This window comes from Rhinolophus hipposideros, assembly GCF_964194185.1.
Source record: "Rhinolophus hipposideros genome assembly, chromosome: X".
In the NCBI taxonomy this organism is placed as follows: Eukaryota; Metazoa; Chordata; class Mammalia; order Chiroptera; family Rhinolophidae; genus Rhinolophus; species Rhinolophus hipposideros.
Window position 1 is genome coordinate 4,208,738 of NC_138046.1, and position 19,394 is coordinate 4,228,131.

General features: G+C 41.1%; 1 protein-coding gene across 2 annotated transcripts in view; it reads right to left on the bottom strand.

Annotated features, from left to right (window-relative positions):
* The window catches only part of AR (androgen receptor), a gene marked incomplete at its 5' end in the record, with an annotated part of 181,457 nt that overhangs the window by 16,148 nt on the left and 145,915 nt on the right, over positions 1-19,394 (bottom strand). For both annotated transcript variants that reach the window (XM_081041939.1, XM_081041938.1), the window contains one exon: positions 17,226-17,342. In XM_081041939.1, the coding sequence (XP_080898065.1) occupies positions 17,226-17,342 (117 nt within the window). The remainder of the gene's footprint in view (positions 1-17,225; positions 17,343-19,394) is intronic.

Here is a 19,394-nt window from a genome sequence, read left to right on the forward strand (position 1 = left end):
GGGGTACCAAAAAGTACAGTGACTTGGATTTTAATTCTCTCTCTCTCTCTCTCTCTCTCTCTCTCCACACACACACACACACACACACACACACACCTTTGATAGATGAAAAGGTTGTCTGGCACTTATATGTATGTTATTGGAGATGATCAAGCAGAGAGAAGATTCACAATGGTTAAGAATTCAAGCATCAAGCATCAGATGGGAATGAGTTTTTTTAATGGCCTATGAGTGTCCCTTCCCATCCTCACACCACCAAATTATATCATCCCACCTTGTGCTAAAGAAATTGGAACTTTCTGGTATTGCAGTATTTCACATTGAACACTATAACAGCTCAGATATTGTAAGGTATGACACCCATAGTGAGTATGGATTGTAACACACATATTGAGTTTCTTCTTTAGCAAAGGGGACAGGGAGAAGCTGAAGGGCTGAAATCTCCAATAGTGTCAAAGAAATAATAGAATGTCCTTGCCTCTAATCTGTCTGTAAAACAGGAAACATGCTAGGAGGCAGGCACTAAAAAGGATGATGGAAATAACATTATTTAAAACAACAATAACCCAAAACTCAAACCTTAAAAATACTATATGGTCATGGGTATGTAAATTACAGCATAGAGAATATAGTCAACAGTATTGTACTAGCTATGTACGGTGCCAGAGGGGTAGTAGACTTGTTGGGGTGATCACTTTGTGGGGTATATAAATGTCTAATCACTATGTTGTTTTGTACACCTGAAACCATTAATAAAAAACATGCTTTAGAGACTGATAAAAACTAAGATGTAGCTACAGTGTAAAATCTAATATGAATGGCAGTTCCTCCTTACTAGGGAATTGAATATTTTCACATGACTAAGGAAACATTTTGGTTCTCCTCTGCCTGAGTTTTCCTCATTCATTTGTCCATTTTGTGTGGTTTGCTGACCATATTCTGTGCTTGAATACTGATACATATCTCAGTTTTCCACACCAACCCATGTTAGATAAATCAGTCTCTCTGTTTGCAAATTGTGTACAGTTTTAACATTAAAATAAGAAGTCGTAATAAAAAAGAACCATCCTACCCCTCCTTGCTTGCACACACACAATTTAGAGGTCCTTGGGCATACTGATGTTTACTTCTCTAGCATTTATATTGGCAGAAATATAAATAATTGAAAAAGTCATAACTCTGAGGCCTAGTATAGGCAGATGCACGGGCAGACCATAAAGCACTTTATCTCTAATCCCTTTAAAATAATAATAAATTTTAAAAGGTATAAAACAAAGAGAAACGGATTGCTCAATGTACATGGATAAATACAACAAAACCTGTTGTGGATCTGCTTCTGGCTCCTGCAGAAAAAGACACTTATCTGAAACTGACTTCCAGGTCTAATTAGAGAAATAAGTCCAGTAATGCAAACTCCAATCATGGTGCAACTCAGTAAATCAATGCAAGCGTGGATCACTTGTTTGGATCCACAACTACAGTCTGGGAGGGAAAATGGTAGGGTTGGTGGTGCAAGAGGAACACAGAGAAGAGCTCAGGGTAAACAAGGGAGTCTGGAAAACCAACCCAGAGTGTAAGATGACCTTGCCTAGCAATCATTTCTGCAGGGCCTGGGCACAGTCAGTAATAAGGAAATATGTATACCCACTGACACCTCCCACCTCCAACCTCCCACCCAGAGAACAGGCTGGAAAGTATGGTACAGGGTAAGCCCATCTTTTCACAGAGCTAGAGGCCTGGCCCCACAATATCTTCTCATCTGGTGAACCCACTGTTGACATGAGTCCTCTAGGCGGATCGACAGACTGGCAGTGCTTACTGGATCTGGTCCCTTGGTACAGTTTTGAGAGGTAGACACCCTTTTCCCCATGACTGGCAATTTCTCGCCTTGAGATCAGGAGTTGCCAGACCATGCAGCTCCCCTTCAAGCCTGGGAGAGGACAGAGACATAAGTAGCCCTATGTCTGGTTACGAAAAGAAATAAGGATAACTACTTTTTCAGGGCCTCCTATGTACTTCGCTTCGTGAACACATTACATCATTTAATTCCACAATGATCTTACGAGGTTAGGAATATTTCCTATCCCTGTTTTGCAAGTGATTAAACTGAGGTTAACACAGCTAGCAAGAAAGAGAACACAGTAATCTGAACCTGGTCTGCCGACTATAAAGCCCATGTTCTTTCTATTCTATCATGATGGCACCCCAAGGAGTCTGAAGCCCTTAACATTACTGCTAGCATTAATAGCAGAGTTGATGAGTGGGGCTGAGGTTATATTTTTCCTGTCTTCTAGCCTCACCTTTTACTTTAAACTTCAGTAACTAATATCAAATCCAGAATGACAGAGGCAGGAGGTTGTGAAAATACTCTAGTCATGTGTCCAAAGTACAAACAGGTTTAGGGCACCACAGTGGCCTAAATATTCATAGCATGACAAAACAGGAAGGGTCCTTAGAAATCATCTCATCCAGCGGGTCACAGATTCAATGCACCTTCAGGATCTACACAGGTAATACAGCGGTGTGTGTGTGTGTGTGTGTGTGTGCGCGCGCACGCGTGTGTGTATGTGTGTGTGTGTGTACGCATGTGCACTTTGAATCTAAACTGTTCACTTGGGCAGCTGTGCAATTTGCTGTGCCCTACTCATACTATTGAAAAAGAAGAAAATAATGCTAAATGAAATAACTCACACAGAAAAGGTCAAGAACCATATGAGGGATATAAAACTGAAAGCAACAGTGAACAAGACAAACAAACAAAACTCATAGACACAGAGAATAGTTTAGTGGTTACCAGAGGGTAAGGGGAGTGGGGGGTGGGAGATGAGGGTAAGGGGGATCAAATATATGGTGATGGAAGGAGAACTGACTCCGGGTGGTAAACACACATAATGCAACATACAGATGATGTAATACAGAACTGTACACTTGAAACCTATATAATTTTACTAACCATTGTCACCCCAATACAGTTAATAAATATTTTTAAAAATCCAAAGAATTTCCCCCAGATGAATCCATGGATTTTTCTAAAAGGTGTAGGGGCTCACAGAGCAGTTAGTGCTGCTGCAGCCAGTGAGGTCTGCTCTGTGAACTTGATGCTACCACCAATGACTCAGATCTCAGTGGGGCGGTGACTTGTGGGCCTGAGCAAAATCCTGACAAGCAAGATCAATATGTGCAGAGACTGGGGAGAGTCCAGTCCTCTAAGGAGCAGTAATGAGAACGTGGCCGGTATTTTCAAACCCTCCTGCTCCAGACCGATGTGGCATCTGTCTGAGGAAGAGGAGCTGCATTCCCGCTCGCATCTGGGGCCTGGTAATGTGCTGGCCCCGCGGCCAGAGTGCCTCCAGCTGCACCAGGTGTTCTGGTCTCTTGGCTCACAGACAGTGACTGTACTGAGCGTAAATGAAGTCAGATTGCATTCATTCCCTCTGTGAAGTGCAGCCGGCATGTTGCTAGATAACTTGGAATGCTGGCCAATGGGGCTCAGTTGTTATTCAATTACCAAGGCCTTGTTTTCTTCCATGAAGGCCACCCCCGCATCCTTTCTGCCTCCTGGTCCTGAATCCCACGTGACATATAGGCCTGCAAGCTCCTGAGTTATGGCAGAGACCCATCAGTTTCCAAAAATTGAGTGAAGTTGGGAAAAAGGAAACAGTAAGGCAGATAGTTCTGATGGTGTGTGAGGTGCTTTGTGTCTATTCCCTGTTGTTCAATATGAAGTCAGAGCAGTGACAAGAGAGGGCCATTGGCAAGGTACTACCCCGTCCCTACCTTACTCTTAGGGGATTGGAGCTGCTGACATGATGCCTGGATCCCATGAGGAACTCTCATTTCAACCCGTTGGCATTAGACTCCTGGGAAGACTGTCTCTCCAGCCCCAGTCCTTACCACATCAAGATAGAGGCATTATTGTCCATGGGCAAAGGAGAGGCAAGGTGAGGTGACGTTTCCAAAGTCTTAGAAAGTTTCAGTTCCTCTCCCTAAGGTCCGGGACATTTCTCTTCCTCATATCTCACTGTGGGATTTGGAACACAATAGAATCACTTTCTGTGGTAGGTGGACTTCTAAGATGACCCCCAAGACTCCCAGCCCCCAGTGTATACATACCTTCTTCCAGTTATTTATCTAAGTGCTGTTGTGAAAGAATTGAGCAGATATAATTAGGGCCACAAATTGGTTGAATGTTAAGGGTGGTGACCTTTGATGGGCCTGGCCTAATCAGGTGAGCCGTTAAGAGGGACTGGGCTCTTTCTGAAAAGACATTCATGGAGTCAGGGGGATTTGACATAAGGAAGACTCTGTGTCGTTGGCTTCATACGTGAAGGGGTCCACATGGCAGCCACAAAGGGACTAGGAACATAAATCCTACAAATGTAAGAAACTGAATCCTGCCCTCATCACATGATTTCCTCAGTATAGAGATACTGAGCTGAGGACCCAGTCCCATTCTGTCTGACTTCCTACTTACATAACGGTGAGCTGATAAATGGGTACTCTTTGAAGATGCTAAATTTGTGGTCATTTGTTATGCAGCAATAGAAAAGTAATTCACTTTCTTACAGAAGTGTGGTATCAGATGTTTTTGGGTTTAAATCCTAGCTCTGTCAATTACTAGCATGATAGCTTTCAGCCCCGTTGCTTAGCTTTTGTGAGATTCAGTTTCCTCATTTGTAAAATGTGGCTGCTACCACCTAGTTCTTAGGATACTTGCAAGAACTAAATAAGAGAGAATGCCCTCAGAATGGTTTCTTTACTCTCCATCCTTTTCTGAAGAGTAGGGAGTGAATGGCTTGTGGGTGACCTAACTCAAGCATGGGGAAGAAGGGACAGCAGAATTCACAGAGAACAAATGTAGCAGACAAGGGAAAGGAAGAGTAACACGTTATGAAATGAAAAACAGTAACAGAGTTTCTTCTGCACATAGCTGTCTATAAAACTGAATTCAGGTCTTAAGTGTAATTTTAAATGCTAGGTAAACATAACGGTATCTTAGGTACAGGTCTGCAAATTCTTTGTAAAAACAGAGTAGGCTGTAATTATGTGAGTGTGAGTGTGTGTGTGTGTGTGTGTGTGTGTGTGTATGTGCAGGTACTTATATATTGTCATCCTAAAACACAGGGGTCATGAACTCAAATACCTTCATTAGTCAGGCAGAAATGTAAATGAGTAAAACATAAATAGGGTGGGCTGGGAACAGTAAATCTGACTGATGCGCTGCCTAGGGGCAGTCCATGTCAATTTTCTAAACAAAGACTCTGCTGGACAAACAGAATTCTGTACGTGAATTTTGGTCTGGGGAAAGCCATTTTGTGGTTCTGGCTTAAATCACGCCAGCCATCTTTCCAGCCACTAGGATTAGAGTCAGGGGACATCACTGTACGACTTCAGGCTTAGGAGGTCAGAGGAACACTGGATGAGGATGCAGGGGAGCCCAGTGTGCGACCTCAGGAACATCTCTGTCCTTCTTTGGCTCTTTGTTTCCTCATACGCACATATATAAAGGGTGGTAGTTAAAAGCAAAGAAGCTGGAGTCTAACTGTCTCAGCTATAAGCCTGGCTCTGTTGCTTACTAGCTGTGTGACTTTGGGCAAGACTTAGCTTCTCTGCACCTCAATATCCTCACCTGTAAAATGGGGATGATATTAGTACCAAATAAATAAGGTCATTAACTATAAATATAGACACTGTCGTGGTATCTGAGAGTAGAGGGAAGATTCTACACCACCAGAAGGATCGAGGCATAGTGAAAAATGCCCTGAACTTAAGGAGGCAAAATGCAACAATGACATCGAAGTTCTAAAATGTTGTTCACAGTAAAGGGTTTGTTATTATTGGTGGTGGTATTTAGAATCTTGTGGGACATGTGACCTTGAATTTCTCCTACACCTCATTTTTCTCCTCTGTATAATGGTGACAATCGGACCTGACCACCGCAGAGGTCTATTATTGGAAGGAAATGTCAGTTCAAATGCTCTGTGTCCTATAAAAGCATATGCCAGTGGGCAGACTATGATATTTTCCAAGAATGGATCTCTAGCTAGAAAACATTCTGGACAACTGCTCAGGATCGCAACCTATTAGAACGATTACATCCTATTTCAGGCAACTGGTCTCAAGCCAAAAGTGAAGGGCCAACGTGACAGGTTTCAGAATGCTAAGATAATAACAGGATCTCACAGAGTTGTGTAATTTTCCCCAAGACAATGTATGTAAGGTTCTTGGCACAAAGTAAATTCTGTAGGCCAAGAAATGATGCCCTTACTCTTGCGAGCTGCTTAGCCCCACATTGCTCTACTTCATTCTCAAGCAGGTCAACTTCTTTCTGCAAAAGCCTACTGATGAAACAGATCATTTCCAAAGAGATTGAGATCAATTAGGGCAGAGAATCAGAGTTCACTAAACTAGTACAGCAGTAGAGCCACAAGGGTTCTACGAGTTTCTTTAAGGGCCCTTGGGAGGAGACAAAGTGGGCCAACGCATGTGGCTCCACTAAGCCCACCTTCTTCCAAAGCAGAGCAGTGATATCCATGTCAGATATCGTTTGAAGAAAAGTTTACGTTGCCAAGGAAATGTTTGAAGGCCCCAACTCTCGAATGTCCCTGCTCTCCCATCCAAACCAATCCTTCTTTGAAAGATGAGTAGACTGAAGGCCAAAGCTAAGTCTAGACCAACGTCACACAGCTGGGTAGTAGCCGGGCAGGAGCTAGAGCCAGGCATCCTGACTGCTAGGGTGGTATTCTTTCCATTTCATCAGGTCGAGTAGCATGTTAATGGACAAAAGGCTTAGTTGGAGATGAGTGGTGAAGAACTAGAACAGGGACAAAAGACTGGGAAGAGAGAGCCAGTACTTGGCACTCATGGAGTGAGAGATTAGTAGGGGGGCGTCCAAGTGTAAGCGCACACTAATAAATATAGATCAAATTCTCTCAGGCAAGAGGGCTCTTAGGTCCTTCCACCTACACCCCATTCTCCTCCCCATCCCAATTTGGAGTCGGAGGAATAGCCAGGGAAAAGAATATCAAATTTTATCTTTCAAGGTTTATGTTGGACTATTTAGTCTAATGGTTTTTAGTTCATGGAGGAGTAAATGTAATTAATAATAGAATGATATGCAATGCTCCATATCCTTGCCAAAGCACAGGATCTGGCAGAAAATATCTCCACGTCTCCTCTCTCTGACTACTGAGCCAGAAGAACGGAGCTCACTGTCCAGATACCATCCTGGGTGAGGGGCACAAGGTCATTACCAAGAAGCTTGGAAATGCTTTCACATACCAGGCTTTTCCACTGGAAAAAATAACCACACAATTTAGAGCATACATGCTTTTACAATTACATTTAAACTGACATTAAAAACAAATGTGAAACAGTCTAAGCTGAACAGGTCAGGATGACCTGGAAAGCAAACGAGAGGGGAAAAAAAAAAAAAGAAAGAAAAAAGGAGAAGATAAAAAGGCCCAATGTTAACAGCATTAATTCTGTCAGTCTGTTGTACGTAAAAAAAAAATACCACTGGTGTATTAATGGTCTTATTAAAGGAAAATTCACTATCAGAAATATGGAATGTTCAAACAAATAGAAAGCAGTTAAAAAATAAACCACAGTAGCTTTTCAGTTCACATCAGGGAACCTCTTGGTGGTGTGGAGATTAAAATTCCGCCCCCAGGAGGGGGAAAGTCCCCTCCCTCCTAAAGTCCTTCCTTGGCTTTTCTCCAGAATGTTGCTTAGTCAGAGGAAGGAGAAAGAACTGTGCGTGTATGTGCATGTGAGCGTGTGCGTGTGCGTGTGCGTGTGCTTGTGTGTGTGCATGTGTGCGTGTGTGTGTGTGTGTGTGTGTGTGTGTGTAGGTGGTGACTGGAAAAGGAAGAGAGTGGAAAATGCAGGCAGGAAGACAGGAAGTGTGCTTCTGATTCTCGTATTTGTCTGCCCCAAAGAGCCCAGATCCACCAGAGGAAAACTGCTTTCAGTATGGAGGCTCTGGGGCAGAGACAGCATAGCAAGATAATAGAAACTCTTAAGTGCCTGTCCTCTTACATCAATTGCGAAGTTTGAGGCTGGCTGGGGAGAAATTCAAGGCCTTATACCTAATGGAGAGGCAAGCAGATGATGGAGTGAGCAGTGGGGGAGTGTGGGGGCACTAATGCTACAGGTGAGAGATAAAGTCTGATCCCCTTTTCACCATCATCCTAACTTTAATAGGAAACAAGAAAAGTAGACACTGGTTCTTATATTTTTCCTTCCTCACTGTTTATGAAAGGTTCAAGTGTGTGTGTGTTCCTGAAATAGAGTCGCCTTGACTTTGGGTACAGGGAGAAAACAAACTGTCTGACTCTAGTCTTCTGGTCTGTTTGAAGAGGGGCTTCTTGTGGCAGCTCTTCCAGGAGAGACAGAAATCAGGTCCTTGTTTACTGAACTTTTGTGGGCTGGCTACCACCTTCAGCTCAGTGATGAGGCCTGAGGTTAAGATCTAGGGCATTGGCACCATTCCAGAGGCATGGAGGTAAGGGGAAACTCACGAATTGCATAATATCCAAGTGAAAATGGCCACGGGAACCTCAGACAGGCACACTGGCTGCTTGTTCAAGGTAGCACTTTGAGTCTCATCAGCAAAGATTCTCCCTGGCAGTCCACTGTGCAAAGCAAGCAACCTGAGTCAGTGTCTGGCTGCCATCACACACAATCAGCAATAATCAAAAAGCACTGTGCTAAGGCCCAGTGATATTGTAGGAAACAACAATCACAACACAACTCCATAGATGGTAGCTGCTACTACTTCCTGTGAGGTAGGGAAATACCACCAGCCCCATGGCGGACGGTCGTCATGTAAGAGAGCAGCCTCCAGCCCCAACGTCAGAGTCTGTGTGCAGGAGCAAGGGCTTAAGCACCTAAGGTTCAGATTCTAGGTGTTTCTGGGCTATCCACTAGCCTCTAGAAGTCTCATTCTGAATGAGGCAGATCAGCCTTTCTTCAGTGTCTGGTCATTCTGAGATGTTTGCAGTTGCCAGTTTGGAATTTTTCTAATGTGAAAAACAGACACTGTTGAATGTAGCAACTTAAAGATGGGCTTGCACCTAGCAGGCCTAATAATCAGATACCTGAGTCAGGTCTTCTGACATAGGAGGCAGCGTGCAAAACTGGGGAGATGGGATGGCTGCCATTTTGGACTGGGGGTTTCCTTTTCTCTTTTCCTACCAACCTGTAAGACAGAGGTGAGATGAGGTATGGAAAACTACTTGCAGTTTTTTCCCCCTTCTTTTAAGCTTTATTGACAAATATACTAAAGATCATATATATGTGTTTGTGTGAGCCTCTCTGTACAAAGTGACTGAGAATTAGGGGGGTAGAGGGAGGATGTGGAGGGAGAAAAGGGAGGTGGAATTTAACAGTCTCATTACAGCCACTCAGAACCCAACAAAGACTCCCTATTCGGTCTTCTGAATTTCTTGCAGCAGCCAAACAATCCCATTATATTACAAGCGTTATTACTCAGCTTGGAGATGGGAATGCTTCAAAATTAATGTCTGTGTACCTAACAGCTCACTAATCAAAGCTTCCATGCCTCATTTTCCACCATGGGGAGAGTCCTCAGTCTCTTTCAGTTTTATTGTGGCCAGAATGACATACCTCACTGTGCAGGCCTGGGCTGGAGACCTTTTGTCTTGGCCAAGATCCAGATTTTCTTCTTAGTTCCAAATGCCAGTCCAAGTTTTCTGCAGGTGGTTTCTTCAGGATTGGTGCATATATATATATATATATATTTTTTTTTTTTTTAATTGCTAACTGCTAGAAGGCTAAAATGTCCCTCAACAATCAATTTTTCACTTCAGCCACAGAACCATTGCTCCAATGGGGGTATTAAACAGGAAAAAGAAAGACACTTCTAGGCTTGGCTTAAGAGGTCTAAAAAGTGTAGCAAGGATTAACTGGACTGAGGAAAATGGAACCTGATTCCAAAAGAGGTGATCCAGGGTAGTGTTGCCATTTCCAGTTTACTTCTTAGGTATATTTTGTCATGGAAATATTATCAATACTAAACAACCTGATGGCTGTGTATTTCTGGATGACTTTGTATTTCCCCCCTTAGTCCTACTGCATACACACATAATCTCAAAGGATGTGCAGAAGTCTCTATAAAAGCATCTTGCTCAGGTAAACTGTCTATGTATAAGTTCAGTACAACAAGAAAATGTTTTAAACACTTTTGTGATCTTAAAGAATACATCCTACAATTTGTAACTACAGATGGCACTCTTCTTAAATCAAAAGTCAAATGTCTGTGAACACACAATGGGATTTATAGACGATGTAATACAGAATTGTACACCTGAAATCTGTGTAAATTTACTAACAATTGTCACCCCAATAAATTTAATTTAAAAAAAAAGTCAAATGTTTGCAAAGAAGCAGTTATGTTACCAATACAAATTAAAATTTTTCCCCTGAATTCTTATATTTGGAAAATACTTGCTTTTGTATATCAGACTATTGTGTGCTGCGTAGTCTTAGCTTTCTGCCTACTACCTTCGAAAAATGTTGCCTATGACATCATCTCACTCTTTTAAGAGCAACTGAGGGATTTTGGAGCATTCACAGCAAAAGTAAACAACAATAAAATCTCTCTGCTGGTATTTCATTTTAAAATTCAAGGACTAAGTAGAAATATTACAAGTGAGATAGTCATTCACGTACATGGTATGGAGTATCATCAATTTTGATGATAAGAAAAAATTACTTACCTCTAACCATAGTTCTCTAAAAGCACACTCTCAGAGACAGACTACAACATATATGTGCTGTCTCAGATAATTTGGTTTGGAGGGATTAAGAGATACAGTCTCTGGTCTCTCCACACACAATTTGATGTGATAACTACAATTACAGAGGAGTATACCTTTTCCCCTATGATGTGTTACCCATGATGTATGTAACCAATGGGAGGATGGTGGTCTAGGTCATGGACCGATTTCGAGCTTTGATCAAGGGTGAATCAGAGAACCAAGGAACCAGTTCCAAAGGCAACACTGTAAGCAGATACAGAACAGGTATATTCATTATCACTGTCTATTTCCCCTTGTTTAATTTTATTCATCTGTGCTCCATCAAAATGCCTACACTAGTGTCTGGCGCATCGTTGGCATTCAATCAATATTTGTTAAATGGATAAAAAGAGGAATTAATAGGTGCAAACATGGAAGCACTTAGCCAGTTGGTTGGTTGGAAGGATGGATGGATAGATTGATGGGTGAATAAGTGCTGTAAAACTTGTCTCCTGAAGAACCATTTCATGAACAGTACTTTAGCATTGGGGTCACACTCTTGCACACAAGACACGTGATCCAGAAGCAGCAGTGCTGGGCTTCCATTGAGCATGGGGAATGATGAAAGAGCCGGCATCAAAACTGTCTTCAACACTGGAAACCACAAGGATATTCATAATGTCCATGACAATATCAGACCATGTCCAGGACTCTCTGATACATCCTCCCAAATAGAGAATCATGGAGGTTGTTAAAACTTGCAGATCTGTTAAGGTTTTTTTTTTAATTCAATTTATGAGGATGACATGGGTTAGTAACATTATATACGTTTCAAGTGTACAATTCTATAATACATTATCTATATATTGCATTATGTGTTCAACACCCAGAGTCAGTTCTCCATCCACCACCATATATTGGATCCCCTTTACCAACTTCTAACATCCCTCCTCCCCCTTTACACTCTGGTAACCACTAAACTGTTGTCTGTGTCTATGAGTTTTTGTGTCTTCATTTGTCTTGTTCTTTTCTTGTTTTCAGTTTTATGTACCACATATTGGTGAAATCATATGATTTTCGACTTTTTCTGTCTGATTTCGCTTAGCATAATAATCTCAAGATCTATCCATGTTGCAAATGGCACTATTTCATCTTTTCTTATGGCAGAGTAGTATTCCATTGTGTATATATACCACATCTTCTTTATCCAATCATCTATCAAAGGACACTGGCTGTTTCCATCTCTTGGCCACCATAAATAATGCTGCAATGAACATTGGAGTACATATATCTTCACAGATAAATGTTTTCAGGTTCTTGGGGTAGATACCCAGAAGAGACATTGCTGGGTCATATGGTAATTTTATTCTGAATTTTTGAGTAATCTCCACACTGCCTTCCATAGCAGCTGCACCAATCTGCATTCCCACCAGCAGTGCATGACGGTTCCTTTTTCTCCACAGCCTCTCCAACACTTGTTACTATTTGTCTTGTTGATGATAGCCATTCTAACAGGCATGAGGTGATACCTCATTGTGGTTTTAACTTGCATTTCCCTAATAGCTAGTGAAGTTGAGCATTTTTTCATATATCTGTTGGCCGTTTGAATGTCTTCTTGGGAAAAGTTTCTTTTCCTGTCCTCTGCCCATTTTTTCAATTGGATTATTTTTTGTTTTTGTTGAAGTGTATGAATTCTTTATATATTTTAGATATTAGCCCTTTATTGGAGGCATTGTTTGCAAAAATCTTATCCCATTCAGCTGGTTGCATCTTTGTTTTGTTGATGGTTTCTTTTGCTGCACAGAAGCTTTTTAGTTTCTTATAGTCCCATTCACTTATTTTTGCTTTCACTTCTCATGGCTTTTAGGACAAAATTATGAAGTGCTCTTTGAACCCAAGGTCCATAAATTTAGTACCTATGTTTTCTTCTATGCAGTTTATTGTTTCAGGTCTTATGTTTAGTCTTTGATCCATTTTGAATTAATTTTGGTATATGGTGACAGACAGCAGTCTAGCTTCATTCTTTTTCATGTGGTTTTCCAATTCTCCCAGCAGCATTTATTAAAGAGGCTTTTTTCCCTCCATTGCATGTTTTTGGCTCCTTTGTCAAAAATTATCTGCCCATGTAATGTGGGTTTATTTCTGGGTTCTCAATTCTATTCCATTGGTCTCTGTGTGTTTTTCTGCCAATACCATGCTGTTTGGATTATTGTTGCCTTGTAGTATAAATTGAAGTCATGGAGTGTGATACCTCCAGCCTTGTTCTTTATTCTTTGGATTGCTTTGGCTATTTGGGGTCTTTTGTGATTCCATACAAATCTGTCGATTTTTTTGTTCTATCCCTTTAAAAAATACCATTGGGATTTTGATGAGGATTGCATTAAATCTCAGATGTGGAGTTGAGTCTCCTAGTAGAAAACACACTTCTCAAATATTATAGAGTAACCTCTAAAAAAAAAAATGTGCACATCTCAGATTCTCACTTGTTCTGGGACTCCATGTTTCTTCTCTTCTTTTGGGGTTTGGCTGCTACCTGAAATTCTTGAAAGGTCTACAATCTACCATGGTCCAATAGAGAAGGGAGCAACAGGGATCAATGCCATTTATTAAAGGCTGAGAACTCAGTAGTTGCAAGATACACACAAAAATAATGTTTGGAGAGGGATAGGAGGGAAAATGAGGAGGCAACAAGGGTCAGGGAGAAGATGGCAGGTAAGGGTAATTCTTTCTCATTCAATCTTGCACACTGAGAGCACATCCTTGGGAAGTGCAGAGAAAAGTGAGAGATGACTGTGCATTTATTCTAATTATAGGCTGTGAAAGAAACCACAGCTAATTCAGCAGAGAGAAGGTACTTCTCTGGACAGTTACATTTATAACTATTTTCTCAAATGAAAAGTAGGCAAGGGGTTTAGATTTTTGAAGCAATTCACAATACATGATTTTTCAAAAGCAACCTGAAATGAACCATGTACAGAGCAAGGCCTATCCTTGTCATAGATGGGCAGCTGAAAGCCTGGAAGTAGTCTTTCAGGGAACCACCCCGAGAATCCAACCACCTCTAGGATCCTTTCAGAAACACCAAGAGCTGATAAGAATAGAAGCAGTGCACAGGTAGATAGGCCTAGACCCACAAAGGAATAGGCTATGTGTTTTAAGTATCTCTGAGTTGAGGAGATCTCATCACCAAACAGTAGATGGAACACTATAGAGAAAGCAAGATTAGAGATCGTGAAGCTTCTAGACCAAGCAGTCATCCATCAGCTGTAGAGTGCCAACTTCTCTAAGATACAAAGACAGGCCTTCTGCCCTCCACCCCCTCAATAATCTATCTATATAATCTACTTTTAGACAAACAATATATCTTACTTAGGTGCGACTTGACGTAGCGAAAATTACTATGAAGGTCAAAGTACTCAAGTCTAGACTCTCTGTATTTCTGGAAGCAGTGGAGAGACAATCCAAAAAAAGAGCTCATACTTACAATCCTTTCTCTGTCATTTTAGACATAAAATCACAAAATGGTAGTGCCAGAGACATCCTTGGTGAAGTCCACTATCCCAATTTTATGATGGGAAAAAAGCCTGACAGGGGAGAAGGGACTTACCCAAGGCCACATTCATAGCTGCCATTTTGGAATATGTTATACAATTTTGAGTTGAGTAATGGGAAAAATAAAACAAAATTATATGAAATCTCCTTCAAGGTGATCAAAATGTTTATGCTGAACCCAGATCTTATGAAAAGGGAAGTTTATTGCTAAAGTATTTAGAAGGCCACTCTGTATTGATGCTGTCTTTCTTTTTTTGATTGTTTGAATAAAGGTGTGGTATACACTGAATTTGAAAGTTAACAGTCAACTTAATATGGGTTTGCAGCAGAAAAGCAAGGAATGTAGAAATAAGGTTAGCAAAATGGAAAGGTTTGTTTTTCAAACAATGTTGTCTAAGAGGGTAAACATTTGGGTTCTTAATGACATGGTACTTGAACAAAATATAGGATTAGTTTAATTACTAGAATCGTCTTCTGAAAGGATCTTGATGGCACTTTTGGTTTAAGGTGATCAAGAGTGATTTCTGGAGATGCTCTGTTGGAGCTGTTAAGTATTATACGGCGTGGCAAATAACTCAGAGTAAAAGCCAACTGGGAAGTGCTGTAAACAGCCTTACAAGCTAAGTTACTAGTAACCTCACTGTCATAATAAACCCTGACCTTTGTCTAGCACTTTATCATTTACCAAGGATGTTCACATTATCATGTCATCTGATCCCCATTATAGCTCTGTGAGAGTGATAGCTCTAAAATTATAGATGAAGAAATTGAGGCTTAGAGGGGAGACAGTGAATAATGGAGCTGAGCCTTTAACCTAGGTCAAAAGACAAGACCATTTACATAACATCAGGATTCCTTGTATCTTGTGAACGTTTCTTGAAGTTTAGCAGCCTGAAGCTCTATTGCCTAACATGGTACCTTGTACATAGCAGACACACAGTAAATATCATAGAAATGGAACTGAAACCAAAGTCAATGACAGCATTTTCCAGCTTCTTTTCATTGTGTTGACAAAGTCCAAAGTTGAGCACTCTACCCAGTAAGTCAATTTGAAAACTTATCATACCACTCCTCAACAAGAAATTAATTTACAGATTTATGTCCATCTGTTATATGCAGTCGTGAAATTATCTACTATACACAGACCCCTTTTCCCAGGGATTCACTGTCATCATGTCACAGACTGCATTAGAATGCAGGATGTTGGCTGGCTGAGACATGAAACTAATGGTTAGATCTGGACCCAAATGTTATGAGGACCTTTGTTACATTAAGCTTTACCTGCATCAAAGTGGGCATGCACTTTATATCAGCAGATGGAAAACCAAGGAGTTCTCTGCCTGTGATCCCCTCATCTCTTACACATAATTCACAGAGAGCTAAATAATTGAGAGCTGAGTGTACCAGAACCGTCACGATGGGGCCATAACATCCATATGGAGAAAACTTCCTCTTGTCAATCCCTCTAGCTTTCCTTCTGCACTCCCCACCCCAGTCTTATTTCTTCCTCCCCACTACAATTGTGGACAACAATTGTAGGTTTTATCTGAAGTATGCCAAGCAAACACGAATAAGATTGATTTTTTTTCAGATATTTGAGTTTCATTTGATGTGGCTGCCTGGAAAAGCACTCACGGAGTATCTGCCTGTGATGTCTGGGAATGCTAGACACTACTTGAGATGCTTCTCTTGGAACCATCTCAAATTGATCCCAGGTCAATTTATTTGTAGTGCTTTGGTCTGTTTAAAGACTATTACTGGGCTGTGAGAAGGGGAGGGTACAGTTATCCACATGAAGACTCACATGTGGTTAGAAAACAAGTTGGTTATTATAAATATGCACATAGGCAGACAAGGTATTGAACACCTTACAGAAAGCCAGAGATGGACAAATGCTCTAAGTTAACCTTGAGAGAGGCACTGGAGAGGGCAGAATTCTAGGTGTTTGGGTTTTCCAGGCTGATAATGAGTAATCAGGTGTGAGGTTACAGTTTTAGGCATTCAGAAACAGGCTTGTTTTTCCTCAGGTTCCATTTCCAAATCTAACTAGACTAATGAGCTTGCTTTTCTCCTGAAAGGTGCATCTTTTTGGAAGTGGCAGGCATCAGAGAGGACTCTGGCACTGAGCAAATGTAAACATGAAGAAATGAGGAATTTTTCTGGAGGGGAATATAAGCATCAGCCACACCTTTCTGGAATGGTGACAGTGCTCCTGGTGGACAGAGGTGAGGGAACAGAGAGTCTTACAATGGGGGGTGCCCTTAAAAGAGCTGGATCTCACCTCTGTCAAGCTACCGTGCTACCAAAAAATGCTTCTGGAAATGATCAATAGATCTACAAAGAAAAGGAAATGATTAAAAGGCCTGCTCATCCCTGGGAGATGTGGGATAGGAAATTGGTTCTGCTTGGCAGCCTAGTTATAGATTCCAAAGAGAACCAGTTTCTCATTCAGATAGTCAACCCTACAATGCAGGCACCATTTAACTGAGAGATATTCTTGGGTGTTCAAGACCAACCTGTGATTGGGTCATCCTGTACCTGTGATTGTTCTGGATTCCTTAGTTGTCTCACCTGAGCCACCATTTAACAGCATAAAACCAGTACCACTATGTGCCCTGGAGATCCCCTCAGAGTGCAATCCATACTCACTCAACCTCTAATAGGTCCTGATCCCTGCTTCACACCTCCTGCTCCTATGCTGAGCCACAGAGTAGGGTGTGGCATGGTTAAGGATAAAGAAAGGTACCAACTGGCTGGCTGAAGGCCACACTGGATATGAAGGGGTGAGCCTGTATCTGGGGCATGGCTGGCCTCCTTGGAAGCATCAAAGAGGAAAAGCTGATTTAAAGAGAGAACGAGAGAATGAGCGAGAGAGAGGGAGGAGGAGAAGGAGGAATAAAAGTATCATACCTCCCAGAGTCATCCCTGCTTCATAGCATTTCCGGAGGCGACAAGATGGACAATTTTTCCTTCGGAATTTATCGATGGTGCAATCATTTCTGCTGGCACACAGGTACTTCTGTTTCCCTGGAAGAACAAAGAGTAGACAGCTCTGTTAATATATTTCTGTAGACTCCCTCCTTGAGTATTTGTAGACAGAAAGGGTGTGAAGGTATATCCCACCAGATGAAAGAGGTGGCCAGAGATGGCCCAAACAGTTTAATCACACAGAATCAAACTATTAAACCAGGGTGGTTTTATTTGATGCTATGTTGTTTGGTTTTCATAGGGATGAATGATTCAGGTCCTGATGGTCCCTCCTTTTTTAAGACATAAGATGCCCTATCTTTACTAAAAGCCAAGAATGCCCCAGAGAAAACGATCCATGGTGAAAATTGTCACTCCTTTAGCATGGCAAAGCAGAGATTTGGGCTCGGGTAATGTTTCCTCCTCCTGATGGCTGTAATTATGCATAGGATCATACTCAACCTAATAAGATGCTGAGTATTCATAATACGTATACAGGTAAACTTCTATAAAAGAGAACTCCATGCGGTTTCTAGTTGTTTTTAAATTGCTCGTGATCATACCCGCAGTCCTGCAGGTTATAAAAATCAGAGAAAAGGCCCGTTCTTTGTGAGGTGGATCACGGCAAGTGAAAGGAAGTCCTCTCTGAAGAAAAATGATCACTGTCACGTATACCTGCAGTTGTCACAGGTACAAAGAAACATACATACACAGACACACACACATACATGCTGAGACCCAGAGATCTTCAGGAGCACAGTTGTTCAAAGAAAGAAATGGAGTTCCACTCAAAAACATCTATTTCACTCAATATTTTGCCTCCTTGCTGCTAGTATAGGCCAGGCACACATTAGGTCCTCAATAAGATATATTTGCAGAATCTTTCATATAAAGGGCCAAAGTATTACCACTAAGCAAGAACTAACAAAAAATAATGGTCTCTTATCCCTGTACTCTCTCCTTTTAAGACAATAACTTACTAGAACACTGTCTCTTACAACTGGAGTCATTGGGTCTCCTGTTTGTTTTCAAAACCCCTTAAAAAAAATCAAGGCTTTTAATACAATGTAAGAGAGGCACTGTTATTGTAAGCCACGTGTACCATATGCATAAACAACATGCTTACGCACATGTGTATATTTATGGATGTGTGAATGCACCGGTGTGTTATGTGTACACACGGGGTTTCTGAATTATCTTTATACATGTATATATAAACATCTTCATATATGTATACATGTACATATATACATATACTATATATATACATACATACATACATATGGCACATGTGTCTTTTCAAGTAGAATAATAACTTTAAATGTTCAAATGATACATAATAGTGACAGAAGTGGTTGAAGTTTCCAAAGATGGATATGAAAGGAATCTCCTAAAAATATGACTGTGCCTCATGTATACGGTTTGGATTAGGAACTGAGACAGGGGATGCAACAAGCAGCCTTGAAAGGATGTTTTCAATCCACTTCTCCCACCTGAAGTACCAACTTCCCCGAATAAGACATAGCCAATCTACAATCACTGGGTTGCTCTTACTTCTTTCCTATTTATTCTACTTCTCCAATATGGCTGAAGTTATCAGGGTTCTTAATTATAACAATGAATGAAAATTAAGTATAACATAATAACATATATTACACATATTTATACATTAAATACACAACATATAACAAAATAACAATTAAAACATAATATAAAATATAATAACATACAGTAAAAAATCCTTCCCATTTGATTAGCTTACAAAGGATAATAACAATCAAGACAAAGTATGGCAGGGATTAGTATAACCCCATTGTGTAGCTCAAGAAAATGATGCTCATTAAGATAAAATTGACCTGCCCGGCATCGCACTATTGGTTTGCTCCAAATCACAGTCCAGAAGGCTATGAATCTCACAGATTAGGAAGAATATTCGATGCTTTTTAGTCACACCACACCCACTCCTCCATACAAGGCTTTATTCCCCTCGGTAGCATCCCTGCAGGGTGCTTGCCCCACCTTTTCTTGAGTTGCAGCCCGCTCCATCTCTGGACTCTGTTATAAGGCTCTTCCTTCCAGAAAACTCAGTATCTGTCTCCTTGCAGCTTGGAC